Source organism: Embiotoca jacksoni, unplaced genomic scaffold, assembly GCF_022577435.1.
Source record: "Embiotoca jacksoni isolate LCO1_2020_lvr unplaced genomic scaffold, fEmbJac1.0.p SCAF_69, whole genome shotgun sequence".
Lineage (NCBI taxonomy): Eukaryota > Metazoa > Chordata > Actinopteri > Embiotocidae > Embiotoca > Embiotoca jacksoni.
The window spans coordinates 1103906-1124253 of NW_027185424.1; the positions used below are offsets into that span (position 1 = coordinate 1103906).

The 20348-nt window shown below is 38.0% G+C and overlaps 1 protein-coding gene across 1 annotated transcript; it reads right to left on the reverse strand.

Moving 5' to 3' along the window:
- Nucleotides 1–307: 307 nt before the first annotated feature.
- Nucleotides 308–19322, reverse strand: rgs9a (regulator of G protein signaling 9a). The gene is made up of 17 exons (XM_069175624.1): nt 19254–19322; nt 18370–18466; nt 15470–15520; nt 15216–15322; nt 9665–9716; nt 9296–9354; nt 7928–8004; nt 7404–7485; nt 7211–7273; nt 5316–5345; nt 5097–5158; nt 4566–4679; nt 3632–3747; nt 2624–2711; nt 2137–2275; nt 1772–1854; nt 308–1512 (listed from the first exon to the last, which is right to left on the reverse strand). Exons 1-17 carry the CDS (start codon nt 19320–19322, stop codon nt 1356–1358), a joined length of 1446 nt encoding a protein of 481 aa, XP_069031725.1. The 3' UTR covers nt 308–1355.
- Between the last annotated feature and the right edge of the window lie 1026 nt (nt 19323–20348).

Consider the following 20348-nt stretch of genomic DNA (forward strand, 5'->3'; position numbering starts at 1 on the left):
GATTAGTTGTTGGTGGTCAAAGGTCACTGTGACCTCACGTCCGTCCAATCGGGTCGTCCCGTTCTCGTAAACACAATGTTTCAGGAACACCTGGAGGGAATTTTCCTCAAGTTGGACACAAACACTCATTTGGACAAAAAGATGAATCGATGAGTTTTTGGTGGTCAAAGGTGAAAAGTGACCTTTGAAAACACAACTCAAGAATTGATCTAGTTATGCAAATAAATTCACACAAACGTCTGACAGGACGAAGTGTAGGTTGGAGCGCACGCACATACGCACAAACATGATCTGAACTCTGCTCGAGCTTCTTTATTGAATTAGCACACGAAATCCAGATAAACATATTGTACAAATCTCTCATGAAGAAAATAACTACAGTTTAGTAAAAATAAAATCTAAATCTATAGTTCAGGGCTTTTACAAATGAATGTGCTTAATATTCAAGCCATTGCCAAGTTTATTCACACGATGCTGATTATGCTTCTCATTATGCTGCGCTGTGTTACAGACTGTTTTAATCTGGTGTCTGGTGAGACACTGGCCAGCACGATCAGTGGGCGGAGCTACAGGATGGCTGGCTAACTTCCGGTTTAGCCCTATGCTAACATAAGTGGGGATAAAATCATTAAAACGCCTTTCAAATGTCTAAATAAACTGCAGCAACTAAAGCTACAATACTGAGTTTGTACTCGAGAGTTAGATGTGCTGTTAGAAGTCTGGTAATTTACATTAAAGAAGAACAATCACAAGCTCATTGTTCTGGCTTCGTGCACAGCTGCTAATGTTTTATACTGCATATCATATAATCCCCATAAACTAGCATGTTTTTAATGATTCCACATTTGATCAATTTGATTTGATGATCAAAATCACAAACTTCTTCAGAGGAAAGAAAATCACTGAATCCCCCGAACAACAGATGGCTGCTTCTTAGTGTGTGCACACACACACACACACACACACACACACACACACACACACACACACACCTCTCTCTCTCACACACACACACACACACACACACACACACACACACACACACACACACACACACACACACACACACACCTCTCTCTCACACACACACACACACACACACACCTCTCTCTCACACACACACACACACACACACACACACACCTCTCTCTCTCACACACACACACACACACACACCTCTCTCTCTCACACACACACACACACACACACACACACACACACACACACACACACACACCTCTCTCTCACACACACACACACACACACACACACACACACACCTCTCTCACACACACACACACACACACACACACACACACACACCTCTCTCTCTCACACACACACACAGTGTTTCTCTACTTCTTCCTGTCTATTTTGCTCATCATGGCTTTGACATCAACCGGAGCGGAGGCAGCAGCAACCTTTGCCTTCTCCTCCTCCTCTTGCTGCCAGAGCATTATGGGATGGATGCCCGGGCTCCGGTTCTGAGCATTTTGCTCCAGCTGGGCCGGACTGGGGTGGAAATAGAAAGAGAATAAATTTGAGGTTATTAGTAAAAGCCTCTTTCACGAGGGAGAGACCATTTTGTTATAAGTGGCTTTAAGTTGGTTTTATTTGTATTATTATTTTATTCACTGCATTTATCACAACAGCAAATAGGAAGGGGTCAAAGTGCACCAACAAAAGGTCTGCGGGCAGCCAGAGAGAGCTTAAAGAGGACATCTTACTTCATCTTTGATATCAGTATCAGTTAGTGAACGTTAACACCAACCTGAAGTTATGAGTCTGAGGGTCCAGCGCCTTCTTCTGCATGTCCTTGTACACCGGAGACTTCAGGTAACGGAAGAACGTGTCCTGTGTGGATGAAGGAACACGAGACAGCTGATGAGCTGAAGCTGTCACATCACACTGGAACTCGTACAGGACATGTCGCGGCCTCCATGTGAAGTGTGGTGTAGCAGTGTGAACTGGTCCTCCTGCTCCACCCTCCACGCTACATGTCCTAACAAACACATGTTCAGTCTGGCAAGAGAATCCAGATCTTCAAATGAGCCACGGATCGTTTATTTGGTATTAATCAACCACCCAAGCAGGTGAAGTCCAATGTTAGATACAAGCCCAGAACAAGTCACCCACCTTTTTCATGAGCAGGAAGACGTGAGTCTGAGCTGCTTCCAGGACGTAGCGGTGAGGATGCTCCAGGCCTTTCACCGTCAGGCCCATCGTCCTGCCGTCGATGTTGATCCAGCGGGGGGCGCCGGGGGCCAGGAAGGTCCTGCAAACACACACTTCACATCAGTATCATGGAGGCGACATGGCTGGATGCTGTAGTTTAACAACTGTTGGGAAATATAATCATACTGAAACAACCAGTGTTGTAACCTGTGTTTTGGCTTTTGCGCTCTTTCATATAGAGATTGAATTTGATTGACACACACTGCTCCATAAGGTCTGATGAAGACGTGGAGCACGACACATTGTGAAACAGTAAATGTCAACAAATGAACCAGGATCCTGTCCTGCATCCTTTTTAGGAACTAAACCCATGAAAGGCAAAAGAAATGAACAGCAAAACTCTCAGCAAACACATATATATCCTAATATTACAGTTTATTGTGCTTACTTGAAGATGGTCTCAGCTTTCGTTGACATGGAAGATGCAGAGCCCAACTTGAGTTCTTCAGCTGCTTCCCAAAAAGCCAAGTTCTCCCCTGGTGTACAGACGAACACAGTGAAGTCATGATAACACTGCCGTTCATCTGACTCTCCATCCAACACCACATCGTCACATATTCAGTTAAATATCTCATCATCTCAATTCTATTGATTGGCACAAAATTTAGGACAAACCTTCTCCAGACTTTTCAGGAGTCTAACATTTATGGATTATTAGGAAGTTCAGTCATGACATCTACTTTCCCTTCAGGATGAACTGTGATTCTGTAACTTCACCAGTTACAGATGGAGAAGGTTGTTATTTTGCCATCCTGTGCTCATGTGTTTTAAATAGAAAATGTACTTGCATCTAAGCATGTAGGTCTTAAACTGAGGTGTGGTCAGATGCAAGGTTAGTGAATTGATATCTTGAGTCAGTAGTTGTACGATTGTCCAACAGAAACCTGGTCTTAAGTCAATTACACGGTTATTTGAAGGACACATACGTCTATATAAGAGAGAGTTAGATGGAAATACACTTCACTATTCAGGTCTAATTGTAAGATGTAGTTATGTCAGGATAATAGAAAATCGGTTGTACGAGGGTGGATCAAAGGTTCACAAACTGCTCCTGTTGTGCATGAAAGGTGTTTAGCACAGGGGAAAGCATGGAGCACAGAGGAGCTGCAGCTATTTCATCTGTTTCAAATCAAGGGGGTCATGGTGGCCCTCCAAACAGCATTTCTGCACCCAGAATCATTTACAAATGGTCGGAGAACCTCCTGATATACAGACATTGTAAACTATGGGTGAGGTTGTGGAAATGAAATGAAGACGTGCTCAAAACCAAAGTCATAGTAACTCATGCTGACAGCTGTAAACAAACACCATCTCACCGCCGTCTGGCTCAACAAAGTTAAACACCACAAATGTGTGATTCAAAATAAAATGATTTTAATGAAGTTTGGGAACTCACCGCTGAACTCCTTCTTGAGGAAGACCTTGAAGTCGTCTCTTCCTCGCAGGTCGCTGAGCAGCTCGAAAAAGCTGAAGGACCAACGCTCCACTCGCATCTTAGTGGGAACGTCGACTCTGAGCACAAACACACTCCGACACGTTCACAGATACTCACCGTTCTCAATACAGCTGTGGGAAAGATTTACTGTGCAGGCTCACAAAATCCTAATATAATGTCATATGAAATATAACGAAAATACCACAACTGAAATACATATATTTGTTTTCATTCAAAAAAGTGAAATAAGAAGTTTTTGTACCATCTCATCCTACATCTTTCAAGTGTTTCATATCATTAAAAACAAGTTTGTCCACGTAGTTGACAACCTTTAGATTTTAATACAATTACATATACAATTATTTGTGAATTTTAATTGAATTGAATTTGGGAAAAAAATCCCCCAAATCCTTCCGCTGGATGCTTTTTCCAGAAGTTTCAACACATCTCAGAGTTCAGACTGAACAGAATTCATCTGCTGAGGAATTTCAAACTGAAGTTGGACACTGAAACTTCTTCTTTTCAAGGTTTACAAATGTTTCCAAAATACAACAATTTGGTGAACTGATGATAAAAACTGACAATCCAATGAATCCTGTTCTGCTCTCACTGGAATATATAAACATGTTGTAGTTTTCCATCACTATTTTTTCTTCACAGAAATGTGGGTGTTCCTCCCTTTTGATTCTGTAAATTGATTCATAAGGTTTCCACCCAAATCTAAAAACAAGCTTGCTTTGAAAGGTGAAGTCAGGAGGCGGAGAACCTACCAGTACTGGTTTTGCTTGACGACACTTATCATACTAGTATTTCACAATAAATGTGATGACTTTGTTTATGATTCATATTTTCCAAGTGCTATTAAGAAGACAGAGCGAACATGTGGGGAACTCACCCTCTCATGTTGAGAGCCCAGTATGAGTCGTTGTCTGTCTGCCAGGGGTTGCTGGGCAGACATGGAGCCAGGAACGGGTCGTGGTTTTTGTAGCTCGTGACGTACTTCACTAACCTGCGGAGACACAACCATCTTTAGACCTTTCCGTAACAGGAGCCTTCAGACCTGTAAGTGAGCTTCTCATCCCGGGTTCTGCTTTTTTTTTACTGTCACACATTTTGGACGTAAAATGTCGTGCTCTCTTTTGAAAATCTTCCATCCATCCATCCATCCATTATCTATACCCGCTTTATCCTGAACAGGGTCATGAAATAGTTTGTAATTCTAAAATGTGATTTTGTAATAATGACATAATGCTTTTATAACTAGGAGACACAAATCTCTTCCTCTAATTCTCCACAAATAATTTTCCAACACTGATTAAATACTTTACATGTATTCACACCATGCTGAGTCCAATTTATGAGAAAAACATCCAACATTAGTTTGAACCCTATCAGGTGCTTATGGGCAGGTGCCATAAGAACTTACGCTCCAAGGGACACACTTGATTTGACCTTTGACCTCATGATGGCTTGTTGGTAGAAGATGTTCTGGAATTAAAACAGGAACACAAAATATGATTTGCCATTGTAAACTTATAAGCGTAATATTAGAAAAGTATTCTTTACCATCCACTTCCAAATGAAGGTGATATAATAATTGAGATTTTATCTTTAGATTTCATTATGAATGAATAATCTGACTTACCTTGCGTCTGTACTCGTCAAAGGTGATTTTCTGAGACAAAAAGATACAAAATTGGTGCTGTTGAAGATGGTGAGAACCATCTAGTAGGTGAGCATACAGAGGAACATACTGATGCCATGATCTTACATCTACAGATACAGATACTGTGCTGTCTAAGCACAAACACAGCAAGAAAATAACAAAAATAACCTACGATGTCCAATTTATTGGTAAATGTATTTCCCATCGGTCAGAGAGGAGTCCACTCCAGTGTCCAACTTCACAATAAGACTGTACAATATGTACAATCCCACCACCATGTGTCTCTGTTGGTTTCATACATTACTGATTCTTCAGTAAATAGATCTTGTTTTCCCATCACCACTGTGAAATGCTGCTGTGTCATAGTCCATCACAGGTTTCCTCTCCACTACTTGATAGCCTTGTTTTAACAAGCTTAGTGGAGTTTTGTGGGTTTTTTTTATTAAATAAATTAAGCATCTGTGATGCAGTTGTTTAAAAATCTGTCTGTGTTTTAGAGGTCAATGCCCTTAAACCCTTAGAAACCTTCAGTCAGACATGATTTAGCTTTGTGAAAGTCACTCTGATCAAAATAACAATTTGACTTCTGACACTTTCACGTAGTTCTGATATCACTTAAAATTATAGTATGCAACGTTCGATGAAATCCACCTGAGTGTCACCTGAACACTGCTTCAATGGAAGGATAAGAATCAATGAGATGTGACCTTCAGTACAAAGGAGTTAACATGATCAATGCCACCAAACCGCTTTGGTTTGACTGATGACCTACAGACAGAGCAGAATAGGACTTATTTCTTCTTTTTCAGTTTTTAAGTGTTTTTAAAGCCTTAAAGTGTTTTAAATATATGTATTTTTTAATTGACATATTTTAATGTGATCTCAGACTTTGGACCCGAGTTTATACACGTTCAAATATTCTCGCTTTACTCTCTTTTCTCCACCCAAGTAAGGAAATCTGTTTGAAAGAAGAAGACAGGAAACAGAGGAATGCAATGAATTCATTTTCTGATTATTTTCATCCTGTACATGTAAAGAAAAGTACATCTTTCAGTTTACCCCCAAACAGAGAGAAATATTAAAGAGCAGGCTGAGCTGTCATTGATTCACAACACTGTGTTAAAGCTCCAGCAGTGCTGCACAATTACAACCCATTCAACGTAATGCACATTTATTATTACAATACAAAAGTCCCTCAAGGAAATAAGGTCCTGGCTGATGACAGGAATACAAAAACCTACTTAAAGCAGTTAATATGTATATTAGAGAGTACAGGCAGAGCCAGAGAATTTATGGCAATTATACTTTTAAAAAGAAGGACATAAATAGGCTATATATATTCAAAATAAATGATTTTATTTTTCAATTGACATCATTGTTGCTCAAAATCCCCAAAAGGGCAGTGAGTGTGATACCACTGTGCTATTTTGGGGGATAATTATTACAGATAAAATTAAGGTGTATATGTTTATCGTGTGTAAAATCTATAATATAAAGAGGCATTAGTGGTTTTGTATAAAAACCCTCTACTGAATCAGAAAACTGATTTTCTAATCAGTAAAGGAGTGACGGAGAGACCAGAGACCAGAACTAGAGACCAGAACCAGAACCAGAGAGAGTCATGGACGTTCTCGTCCAAGTGGATGTGAGAACAGAGATCAGCCGTGCAGTTCTAATCAACATGTTCAGCTCCAGTACATTTCTTAAAGGATCAGATTAACTTAATCTCTCCACTCTCCGTGTGTGTGTGTGTGTGTGTGTGTGTGTGTGTGTGTGTGTGTGTGTGTGTGTGTGTGTGTGTGTGTGTGTGTGTGTGTGTGTGTGTGTGTGTGTGTGAGTGTATGTGTGTGTGTGTGTGTGTACTGACCTGTTACCTCATCTATGTTGGGATCAATAAGCCGTTCTGGACCACAATCCATTGCACTGTGAGTACGATGCTGGACACACACAGGAATGATGTTCATTTGATGATGATGATGATGATGAAGATATATGTATATACACAAAACACACACACACACACACACACACACACACACACACACACACACACACACACACGCTGACCGGAGGCCTGTTCACAATCCAGTAAGCCCTCTCCTGGCACTCAAACACCACACGATCCGGCTTCTTCCTCTCCCTCCCAGCTCTGACACATACGTGGAAGAAAAGGAGTCAAACCACTGTAATATCATATTAAGGGTAGCTTTTAAATACAGTACATAAATAAGTAGAGAACAAAATCTGAAGTATTTGGTGCCAAATCTTATTATTTGCATCCACAAAGCTGGTAAACTTAAAATCTTCATTTATTTACTTATCTGCTTTACAAATCTGACACATATAGATGAAGATACAGTTTTACAATTTGATAGTAAAGACAACATGAAAAAGGTCAAAGAAAACCTCAGAACCACGATCAAAGCTATCTTTACCAGGATTCAATTAAACCCCTGGATTGAATGGAGGTATATACAATCTAAAGATGTCCTCGTCTATCTTCACTGTAAACTGTCAAATTAAGGTTAAAATATTCTTTAAAAAAATAAAGGTACTGAGTTTCAGTGCCAAGCTGTAACAGTTGTGCTTACTTGTACTGTTCAGTGGCTTGCATCACAATAAAGTCCCACTTGTGGTTCAGCCATTCGTGGAGGTGGTTGTAATGTGCCTGTTTAAAAACACACATACAGCGACGGTCAGCTGTGAAATCACTCAGGGGATTCAGGAAAAGACACTACAAACACTAAAAAGGGGGATGACTGGTTTTCAATTGAAACAATCAATATAATATTGCCATGAACACTTTATGTTTAGTCATCTTAAAATGTTGTAATAAATGGTATTGACCAGGCCGACAGGGTCCTATTTGTTTGTATGTTCTAACTGTAATGAAATAATAATTTGAACCCAAACTATGATCTTTCCCTAAACATGACCAAGTTGTATTTGTGGCCAAATTAAACTAAATGTATTACTAAAATCAGCCCAGGAATTAAAAAATTATTAAATGGTATTATTATTTATTAATCAACAGGGATTTTTCCCAGTTCATCTCTGGCATCTTAGAAACATTCCCAGTGCTGCAAAATCTTTTGTTTTCTATTAAATCCAACATTTCTCCCAAAACCGTGCCAGAAAATAACAGTTGATGTATAAAGTTGCAATATATAATATATAATATAATTTCAGTTAATATAATAATATGAATATAATTCAAATACATTAAAAAAAGAAGAAGCTAAAATCATCCACAGATTGCAAAGTAACAGCAGTTTTGCCATCAATTCAAAGACATGTACGTATTGCATTGTACAAATGTCTACTGAAGTTAATATGCTAGCCAGCTAGCTCTGTCCGGTCCCATTTTATAATACCAGCTGCACCTCAGCAGCCAATAGAGAGTCCCTGGAGTCACCTTCAGCTCAACATGACACTCATCCCAGGGGGTCCCTGCGTTGGGCTGGTGGACCATGAAAGCATCCATATGTCTTCGTTGCTCTCTGTGTGTTATTCAGGGAGGACGCTGAGGACAGGTCGGTCCCAGCAGTCAAGTGTCACGTCTTTGATTTATGTTTTTTCTGTGGCTGTTTTCCTGCTAGTTTGGTCCTGCTATAAACTGAGATAAGACAGCTATAATATAAACGAAAGGCTTAACTGATCACTATTTTATAGTTGATGCACTTCTCAATCAATCGGCAGAGCAAGAATACATCAAATTTGACCCTAAAACTGACGGCAGCCTGGAAGCTACAGTGACTCACGATTACTTATTGCACCATTAAGCATCTTTTTCAAACAGCTACTTTACAACCTGCTTTGCCCCAAAACAAGATTCCACATTAATGTTCTTAAACTTCACTGTCAGTATTTTTCTGTAGCTTTTAGTACTATACAAAATGAAAGCAGTCAATTTACCACAAGGGAAAGCAAACATTGTTATACAGCAGCTCTAAACGTACCTGTTCATAGGGTTCCAGCATGCCTTTCTTTCTAATGTTCCTCCTCGCCAGGTAAATGGCTACAACGACAGCAGAATAAAATCATTAGTAAGCATTTCATCAGCGGGACACAGTTATTGCAAACAGCTGCATGTCATGAAAACTTGAGAAATTGTCCTTTTAGACATGTTATGCAGTCAGTGAAACCTGATGTCTTCAGCTATAGAAACAGACAGAAACCACCAATCTAGAGCTGCAGAAATGAAAAAAGACCAAAACTAAAGAACATATCTTTAATATGGTCATGTTTTATATAAAAGTGCAGCATAAAGAAACTGACTTGACTTCTTATTAAATTCACATTCAGCCCATGTTTCATATTGTACCTACCGTAATCACAGTCCTCAGCAAACCACTTCTGTGTGGGCCAGAAGTACGGGGTCTGAAAAGGTTGACAATAGAACCAGTTATAGATTTCCTTTAAAAATGTACACCTAAAAAAAAAAGGCCTCTCAGAGAGAACAAGGTATGTTTAAATTACAACGACAAATACCGTTCAAAAAAAGGTTTTTATATAAAAACAAAATGTTTTCCTATCCACCAAAAGGGATCATAAGAAGATAATAAGAAACACCATTAGCATAAATAAACCTCATTGATATAAAATTATTGTCTGCCGAGATAATTTTGAGCCCCCCAAAAGTGCAACATGTGTCTAAAACTGAAATCGAATGCAAAGAGGTTAGAAATGAATACCTGGCTGGAAAGCAATAAACACAGCAACGGGGAATACACAACAAAGAAACACAGCAACGGGAAATACACAACAAAGAAACACAGCAACGGGAAATACACAACAAAGAAACACAGCAACGGGAAATACACAACAAAGAAACACAGCAACCGATACACAACAAAGAAACACAGCAACGGAAATACACAACAAAGAAACACAGCAACGGGGAATACACAACAAAGAAACACAGCAACGGAAATACACAACAAAGAAACACAGCAACGGGAAATACACAACAAAGAAACACAGCAACGGGGAATACACAACAAACAAACACAGCAACCGATACACAACAAAGAAACACAGCAATGGGAAATACACAACAAACAAACACAGCAACCGATACACAACAAAGAAACACAGCAATGGGAAATACACAACAAAGAAACACAGCAACGGGAAATACACAACAAACAAACACAGCAACCGATACACAACAAAGAAACACAGCAATGGGAAATACACAACAAAGAAACACAGCAATGGGGAATACACAACAAAGAAACACAGCAATGGGAAATACACAACAAAGAAACACAGCAACGGGGAATACACAACAAAGAAACACAGCAACGGGGAATACACAACAAACAAACACAGCAACCGGAAATACACAACAAAGAAACACAGCAACGGGGAATACACAACAAAGAAACACAGCAACGGGGAATACACAACAAAGAAACACAGCAACGGAAATACACAACAAACAAACACAGCAATGGGGAATACACAACAAAGAAACACAGCAACGGGGAATACACAACAAAGAAACACAGCAACGGGAAATACACAACAAAGAAACACAGCAACGGGAAATACACAACAAACAAACACAGCAACGGGAAATACACAACAAAGAAACACAGCAACCGATACACAACAAAGAAACACAGCAATGGGAAATACACAGCAACGGAAATACACAACAAACAAACACAGCAATGGGGAATACACAACAAAGAAACACAGCAACGGGAAATACACAACAAACAAACACAGCAACGGGGAATACACAACAAAGAAACACAGCAACGGGAAATACACAATAAAGAAACACAGCAACGGGGAATACACAACAAACAAACACAGCAACCGATACACAACAAAGAAACACAGCAATGGGAAATACACAACAAAGAAACACAGCAACCGATACACAACAAAGAAACACAGCAATGGGAAATACACAACAAAGAAACACAGCAACGGGAAATACACAACAAAGAAACACAGCAACCGATACACAACAAAGAAACACAGCAATGGGAAATACACAACAAAGAAACACAGCAACGGGGAATACACAACAAAGAAACACAGCAACGGAAATACACAACAAACAAACACAGCAATGGGGAATACACAACAAAGAAACACAGCAACGGGAAATACACAACAAAGAAACACAGCAACGGGAAATACACAACAAACAAACACAGCAACGGGAAATACACAACAAAGAAACACAGCAACGGGGAATACACAACAAAGAAACACAGCAACGGGAAATACACAACAAACAGACACAGCAACGGGAAATACACAACAAAGAAACACAGCAACGGAAATACACAACAAAGAAACACAGCAACGGGGAATACACAACAAACAAACACAGCAACCGATACACAACAAAGAAACACAGCAATGGGAAATACACAACAAAGAAACACAGCAACGGGAAATACACAACAAAGAAACACAGCAACCGATACACAACAAAGAAACACAGCAATGGGAAATACACAACAAAGAAACACAGCAACGGGGAATACACAACAAAGAAACACAGCAACGGAAATACACAACAAACAAACACAGCAATGGGGAATACACAACAAAGAAACACAGCAACGGGGAATACACAACAAAGAAACACAGCAACGGGAAATACACAACAAACAAACACAGCAACCGATACACAACAAAGAAACACAGCAACGGAAATACACAACAAAGAAACACAGCAACGGGGAATACACAACAAAGAAACACAGCAACCGATACACAACAAAGAAACACAGCAACGGAAATACACAACAAAGAAACACAGCAACGGGGAATACACAACAAAGAAACACAGCAACCGATACACAACAAAGAAACACAGCAATGGGAAATACACAACAAACAAACACAGCAACGGGAAATACACAACAAAGAAACACAGCAATGGGAAATACACAACAAACAAACACAGCAACGGGAAATACACAACAAAGAAACACAGCAACCGATACACAACAAAGAAACACAGCAATGGGGAATACACAACAAAGAAACACAGCAACGGGGAATACACAACAAAGAAACACAGCAACGGGGAATACACAACAAAGAAACACAGCAATGGGAAATACACAACAAACAAACACAGCAATGGGGAATACACAACAAAGAAACACAGCAATGGGGAATACACAACAAAGAAACACAGCAACGGAAATACACAACAAAGAAACACAGCAACGGGAAATACACAACAAACAAACACAGCAACCGGAAATACACAACAAAGAAACACAGCAACTTCCAAGTAGTTGACCAGCAAACAAACATGCAGCTGCAGTTATTCAAATGGTCAGTCGTCAATTTGGAACTGATTGTCATGAAACATTTAAAGCACATGTGGCATACCTTATATAAATATACACTCAAAATCAAAATTTAAAACAACAAATATTCTGAACTTTAATGGAGATTTAACAAATTAAACAACAATAACACTGTTGTCTGTGTTTTTTGGTTGTTTATATACAAATATATATATATACTGTACTGTATATACTGTATATAACGTGCATTTTATATTTAATATTTTTTTACTGTTATTTTATTGCTTTTTATTGCTTTCCTGTATGCTACTGTAGCGAAAAAATTTTCCCTTTGGGGATTAATAAAGTAACTACCTAACCTACCTAACCTAAAACCTCCTAAAACAAGGAACGAGACAAGTCTCATGTTGCTCATCACTGCTCTTCTCCTTAAAACCTTTGAACCAATGAATTCCACAAGAGGCATAAGTTGCAGTGATTGATGGGACAGATTTATATGTAGATAAGGCAAGAGTATAAAGTTATAAAACTTTAAAATTAAGAAAGGTTTGTGGTGGCTGGGCCTCCCCTGCTTGTACTAGTATGTGCAGCACGTTTCAGGCCATTCATTTGCTTGCGTTGAGATGAAAATACATTTCATCTCATCTCGGTGACAGACGAGGTTCCAATATCAGCAAAGACAGCAGATGCTAAATTACAAAATAAGATGGTAAACAACGATAACTGTTAAACGTCGCTAGAGACAGTATAATTGTGCAGATTAGCTGATTCAGCTGTTACAGAGGTGTGCTTACGATACAGACTTTGTTTCAAATAGGTCTCATGATTGATAGATGCATCAAAAAGGCCTTATTCATTATCAAACATATGCCCACTAAGGGGCATTCCAGGCCTTTGAAATTTTGCAAAAAACTTAAGTTCCAGAACAAATGACAAATTATGACTATTTTTTTTTCTAAACCAGAACCTATGGGTGTAGCTTGAGAAACAGGAATCATTAACATGATCTTGTCAATATCCAAATCCAAAACATGTAACAGGATTATCTCCAAAATGTAAAATAGCTTTCTCCAGCCCGAGTCTGAGAATACACTTTATATAAAAGAGAAGTGCAGGAATATGGGATATTTAATCATATAGAATGAATATGTTTAAAAACAGTTCAACGTAATTTGTTATGTTCAAAATGTGTAATGACACTGAGCAGTTATCTTTATACATGTACATAACATTTACCATACATATCATCATACATACTTGGTATGCCAATGACTCAAATGTATTCTTGATTTGTTTGTATTATGATTATTTTGTTTGTGCAGAGAACATGTCGGTGTTACAAACTGTTTTGGAGATTTGGTGAACAAACATGTGGAGCAGAAATAAAGTAGAAGGAAGAGATCATTAAAAGGTGCATCAGCCCATATCATCAATCAAATCAGCTTCTCTTATTAATGACGGCATATCAGGTAATAGATTGGACATGTAAATAATTTAAATTTGTCATTAATTAAATGTCAAAGTAAACAAAGAATATTAATCTAATATAATGAAACCAGGTCCTGGAATGATGTTGAGAAGCGAGCAAAAGTAAATTGCACACACTTAAAGCTCCAAATGCAATTAATTTATTATCACAACTAATAAAGAGCAAAGATGTCACTGATGTTGAGGTGTTACTGAATGAATTCTATCAGGAGCTTTGAGTCTGCATATTTACTTCAGTCATTAATGAAATGTCCAAAGCTGGCAGCTACTCAGGAGATAATGAACCCAGATGAGTGGGTGGGAAGGCTTTTGAATTGTTACCTCCTTACGTGTATTTTAATAAAGTTAATTTGTTAGTGACTGTGGTTGCCTTTTATATTTTATGGCAGAGATTTCATATTCCATCATGATGAGCTCCTGCTGCCTGATAAACATTTAATTTAATAGACAAAAGTCATCTACATTTTTTATATGATTCACTAAATTATAAGGTTGCATTCTAAATATTGTTTTAATTATTTCTATTTCTGGTTTGAGCTGGCAGAAGTGTAATTTCACCTCAAATTGACACCAAACTTGTGCTGCAGTGCATCTCAACCGATGCACCACCCTACTCATCAGTCAACCAGGAAGATTTGCAAAATGCAAATAGGCGTGTATTCACGCTCAGACTAGCTTTATGGGCTCGTTATGTTCTCGTGTCCATCCAGCCATCCCATTCTCCTGAACGTTATATCTCAAGAATGCCTTCGAGGAACAACTTCCAAATTGGCACAACTGTTGACTTGGATGCAATCATTCTATTTCGGTGGTCAAAGATCAGTGTCACTGTCTCCTCATGTCAGTTTCATTATTGTGAGGCCATAACTGAAGACCAGAAGAGGAATTGTGTTGGTGTTTCACATTTGGTCTGGTCCTGAATCTGTGATATTATCCACCTTGAAACCGTGCTCATTGTAAGCCAACACGTCTTCTGCTGTAAGGCTGGAGATGTGTGGAAAGCATTCACGTTTTAGAATTGGTTGGTTCTTTGCAGCCACATCCAAGTTTGAATTATTTTTACTCAGGCAGCAAAGAAGAAACCAGGATAGAGTTTTACCTGGAAGCGGTAGAGGCTGGAGTCGTTGCACATGACCAGCTTCTTGTGGTTCTGCAGCGGGTAGATGTATCCATACGCCACCAACATGGTGCCGAAGGCCTCAGCCTCTGGAGCACCGACCGGATGGGAAGAAGAGGAAGAGGCAGCGAATGAGAGCAAACAGCAAACAGCTGTTGTTTTCTGTCTTCATAGTAATAACTGGATTATCATGTTTTAGTAACTAGTCTTTAATCTTTGTAGTTTACAGATTTTACCTTCTGAAGTGGTCTTCATCTTGTTTGCAATCCATGCAATTGTGTCATTACCTGTCGGGAAACACAAGGAAGAGTTTAAATACAGACTCCACACACACACACACACACACACACACACACACACACACACACACACACACACACACACAACACACACACACACACACACACACACACACACACACACACAGGTAATCAGACGGACTGTGTTACTGTACATTGTGGCTGTGGGTTGTTTTCATTTAGTTCATCTTCATGCTATCTGTTAATCAACCATATGATATAATATTTCTGGTCATAACAACACCATATCATTTCATAATGACAAAGGTTAGTTTCAATGGTGTTTTTGTGAAATGAAATGCTTTGTGATACAATTTGATGAATAACATTAAAGGAATCTCATAATAACAAATAAGTTTTGTAAAAATATATATTTTTGTCTTAGTGTCAAAAATGTTTAAAGATATGAAAATTGAAATTAATATTTTGGATATCAAAACAATTTTAAAAAAAGTATTTGTATTTATTATTATTAATAGGATGTTTATGTAAAATGTATGAGTGACATGATTTGTATATATATATATATATATATATATATATATATATAGATATAGTTTTTGTTCAGTCTTTGGGGTAATGGGCCAATAACGTCTTTCCACTCGTTTTTATTTGAGTGCTCCCTGAAGCATCACATCTACAGTAAATTGAAGGGATGGTGGGAAACTAAATAACTGGCAGCAGCAGCCAGGAGACGTGACAACACATTAAAAACTACAGGTCACTCTAGATGAATTACACAACTTGGCTTCTGTTCAAACTAATCATTTTGTAAACTGGAGATGTTGTACTCAAGCTCACATGTTGGGCTTGGCCCATTTATCCACGCTGACATTTCCCTCGCTGGTTTTAGACCAGATTAAAACGCTACTTTGGCTCCCAAAGCAAAGTCCAAATCTCATCCAATTGAGTTTCCTTATTTAGCTCCAGTTAGCAGCTTAGGGAGCTGTCAGCGTCGTCCCAGACTCTGTGCTTCAGAAAATGCAAGTCAATTTATAAAGTGCAGTAAATGCACAGGACTTTAAATAGAAGGTCAATTAAGAGACATACGATTATTCACGACTGCAGTACTCAGTACACTACAATTAGAACAAAAATGAGTTCATTTATTCGTTTCGTTTTTCTATTCATCAATTCATCATTCTGTTTTGTGGTATTTTTTAATAAGTTGGGAAGTCAAGCAACTTTTGCTCTAAATAATGTCCAGAAAATTGCTTTATGTCTATAGTCAATAAGTGTGCAAAAACAAACTATACTACAATGCAAAGATCTGAAATAAAATACAAATTAATTACAACAACAAGAAAACTAAAAGTTCCAAGATCTTAAATATGTTGAACAATAATACGTGATATATTTTCACATCCAGCAGACACAGGACGTATCATCATCCACTAGGAGTGATAATTATAATAATAACAATATTCACACACTTGTAGCTTTGGTTTTGGCCTCCACCAACCACTGAGGGAAATATCTGGCTGTTCAGCTGCTGAATGTACTCGTATATTATAGTATATTATCTTTTTGTCTGTAACTGTGTCTGACTGTTGTTTGCTGATGAGACTAAAATGTATGGGCCAGGAAATACAGATATAAAATAAGAGACATTTTAGTTTTCAAAATAGTCAGTTTTATGTAATAAAATGTTATAAAAATATAAAATGTCCTAATATAATGGAAATGTTAAAAATGATATAAAATGTGCATTAAGTACAACTTTGATTTGATACCCGCTCTGATTTTGTATCGTGATTTTTTTTTTTAATGAAAATATTAGCCGAATGAGCAAATTAACAGGGTGAGTGATGCTGATCTGTAGTTTGTTATGTGTCAAACACGCACAGACGCCTCAAAAAGTCAGCATCTGCTCCAATGTGTTAGATATAAGACCAGGTTATAAGATATAGATATAGATATAGATATAGATATAGATATAAGACCATGTTACAAGATATACATATAGATAAAAGACCAGGTTATAAAATATAGATGTCGATATAAGACCAGGTTATAAGATATAGATATAGATATAAGACCATGTTACAAGATATACATATAGATAGAAGACCAGGTTATAAAATATAGATGTCGATATAAGACCAGGTTATAAGATATAGATATAGATATAACACCAGGTTATAAGATATAGATATAGATATAGATATAGATATAGATATAGATATAGATATAACACCAGGTTATAAGATATAGATATAGATATAGATATAGATATAGATATAGATATAGATATAGATATAGATATAACACCAGGTTATAAGATATAGATATAGATATAGATATAGATATAGATATAGATATAGATATAAGACCAGGTTATAAGATATAGATGTAGATATAAGACCAGGTTATAAGATATAGATATAGATATAAGACCAGGTTATAAGATATAGATATAGATATAAGACCAGGTTATAAGATATAGATGTAGATATAAGACCAGGTTATAAAATATAGATGTCGATATAAGACCAGGTTATAAGATATAGATATAGATATAACACCAGGTTATAAGATATAGATATAGATATAGATATAGATATAGATATAGATATAGATATAGATATAGATATAGATATAAGACCAGGTTATAAGATATAGATATAGATATAAGACCAGGTTATAAGATATAGATGTAGATATAAGACCAGGTTATAAGATATAGATATAGATATAAACACAATATTATGGAAAAAGGAGCAACACTATTATTCATCTGGGAAAATTACATCATGTATTAACCTTGTGTGTGTGTGTGTGTGTGTGTGTGTGTGTGTGTGTGTGTGTGTGTGTGTGTGTGTGTGCATCAGTCTCACCAGCGATGACATGTGGGATCGTGGTGACGTTGAGTTTCTGCTCGGATCCTTTAACTCCACTTTTCGGGTCCTGCATCTCCACCAAAACGGCCTCCAGCTGACAGCAGGAGATCCATCAACATTCATTCATACAAACAAACCTCGAGAACATTTGTCTTAGATGTCAATATAATTATCCCCATAGGACAAGAAAAGCTGCAGGCGCAGCATGGACACTAAAGCTGCATAAATAACCATAAGGGAACAAATGGAGGATGAATGTATAATTGGTGGAAGTCATTGTTTGAGTGAAAAAGTGGAATCTTGGTTAAAGTTGTCACGAGACAGACTGTTAATTACATTATTTGATTGTCTTCAAATATCTTTAAAAATGCCATGATGCCAGAACTATTTCCACTGAAAATCCAAAGTCTGTATATCTATCCATCAGTCAGTTAAAAGTTGACGTCCTCTGGCTGCTACCAGGTACGATCAGGTTTCCACTGCAGTGACACCTGACCGCAGAGCAGCAAAGCTAATGGGCTTTAAAGTGGAATTAGAGATTATCTTTAATAAGCTGCTGCTGCTTTACTGGTAAAAAAGTAACGATTACATGTCAAACCACCAATCAGATCCTATATAGCAGGAAAACCAGTCTGTACGTGTTACAGTTGTTGTGTTTTTTGTTTTTTTTCACAGCCTTTCTGCTTCATACATTTTGAATGCAATAAAATCAAATGTCATAAGTTATCTAGAAATTCAGAGGTTTAATTTAACTTCAAATAACTTTTAACAATCAACATATATTTAGAGTCTCAACTTTTCCAATTCCCAGATCAAATTTAGGACAATTGACATTTATAATAAATAAAATACTAATAATGATAATACATATATTCACACACCTTTTTGAGGCAGTGCATCCGGGGCTGGAAATGTTGCACCCGGTCAGGACGGGCTGTTCTAATAGTCATATTTCCAGACAGATGAAGACCAAATCCAATGAAGAGAATAAAATCAAATCCTGGTGTGAAATATCCCCGTTGTGATGGGTACAGCTGCTAACAGACAAGTGTCAGCATGTACTGGAGGCGAAGCCACTCCTCCTCCGTAGAGGTTTTAAAGAACAGGACAGGTAGGATGAGTTTATCCACCAATCAGCAGGAAGCTTTTTCTGTCAGCTCCTTCACGGAGGAAAGCCTGTCAGCAGGGAATCCTTGTAGTGCCAGAAAAATGGATGCTGGAGCGCTCCACTCTCTCCAACACTATCTGGGTGGTCTGACTAATTGATATATTAAAAGACAAAAAAATAATGCATTGTTTTTATAATCAATTTAAAGGATGCAATGTAAAAAGAAAAGTGGTTTACAAAATGTAAAAAGTAAAATGAACAAGCAGATGTAGGAAAAAAGTTACGCAAATGATCACCTCTCATTAATGCAAAAACAAAATGAATGTACGACTGTCAAATTGAATGATTGTAAAATGTCAAGCTTTCTGTGTCCTTCACGTTTCACTTGCTTCCTACTTTACTCCATGAAGGGGCTGTTGCTCTCCGGTCTCTCGCTTTGGTGCATTTCCTTTTATCTTTCAATACTAAGAGTTGAATGTTGAATAACGTCAAACTCTTCAGATGCCGCTAGAAAACTATCACTAATGCTTTCACATGTATACAATAAGATGCATGACATCTTCAACCAGCGCCATGTTGTGGCTGCTGAGCAGCACCGGTCCAGAGATCCCAGCAGGACCGCTTTACAACGCTGGAACCGTCATTACTTCAAATCTGGACATGTGAGTCAGAGAAAAGAGCAGGAAGTCCCTGAACCAATAGTTCTCCATCGTGGACACTCGTGTGATCAATAAAGTTGATCTGTCTATCAGCCCGGCAGGGTGCATTCAGAGCTGAACGTATCTTGCTGTGAAAACTATGTGAGGTTGTATATCAGCTGCCACCAGATTAATTACCATTAAACCTGCAGCGTGAAACCTTTGTCTCC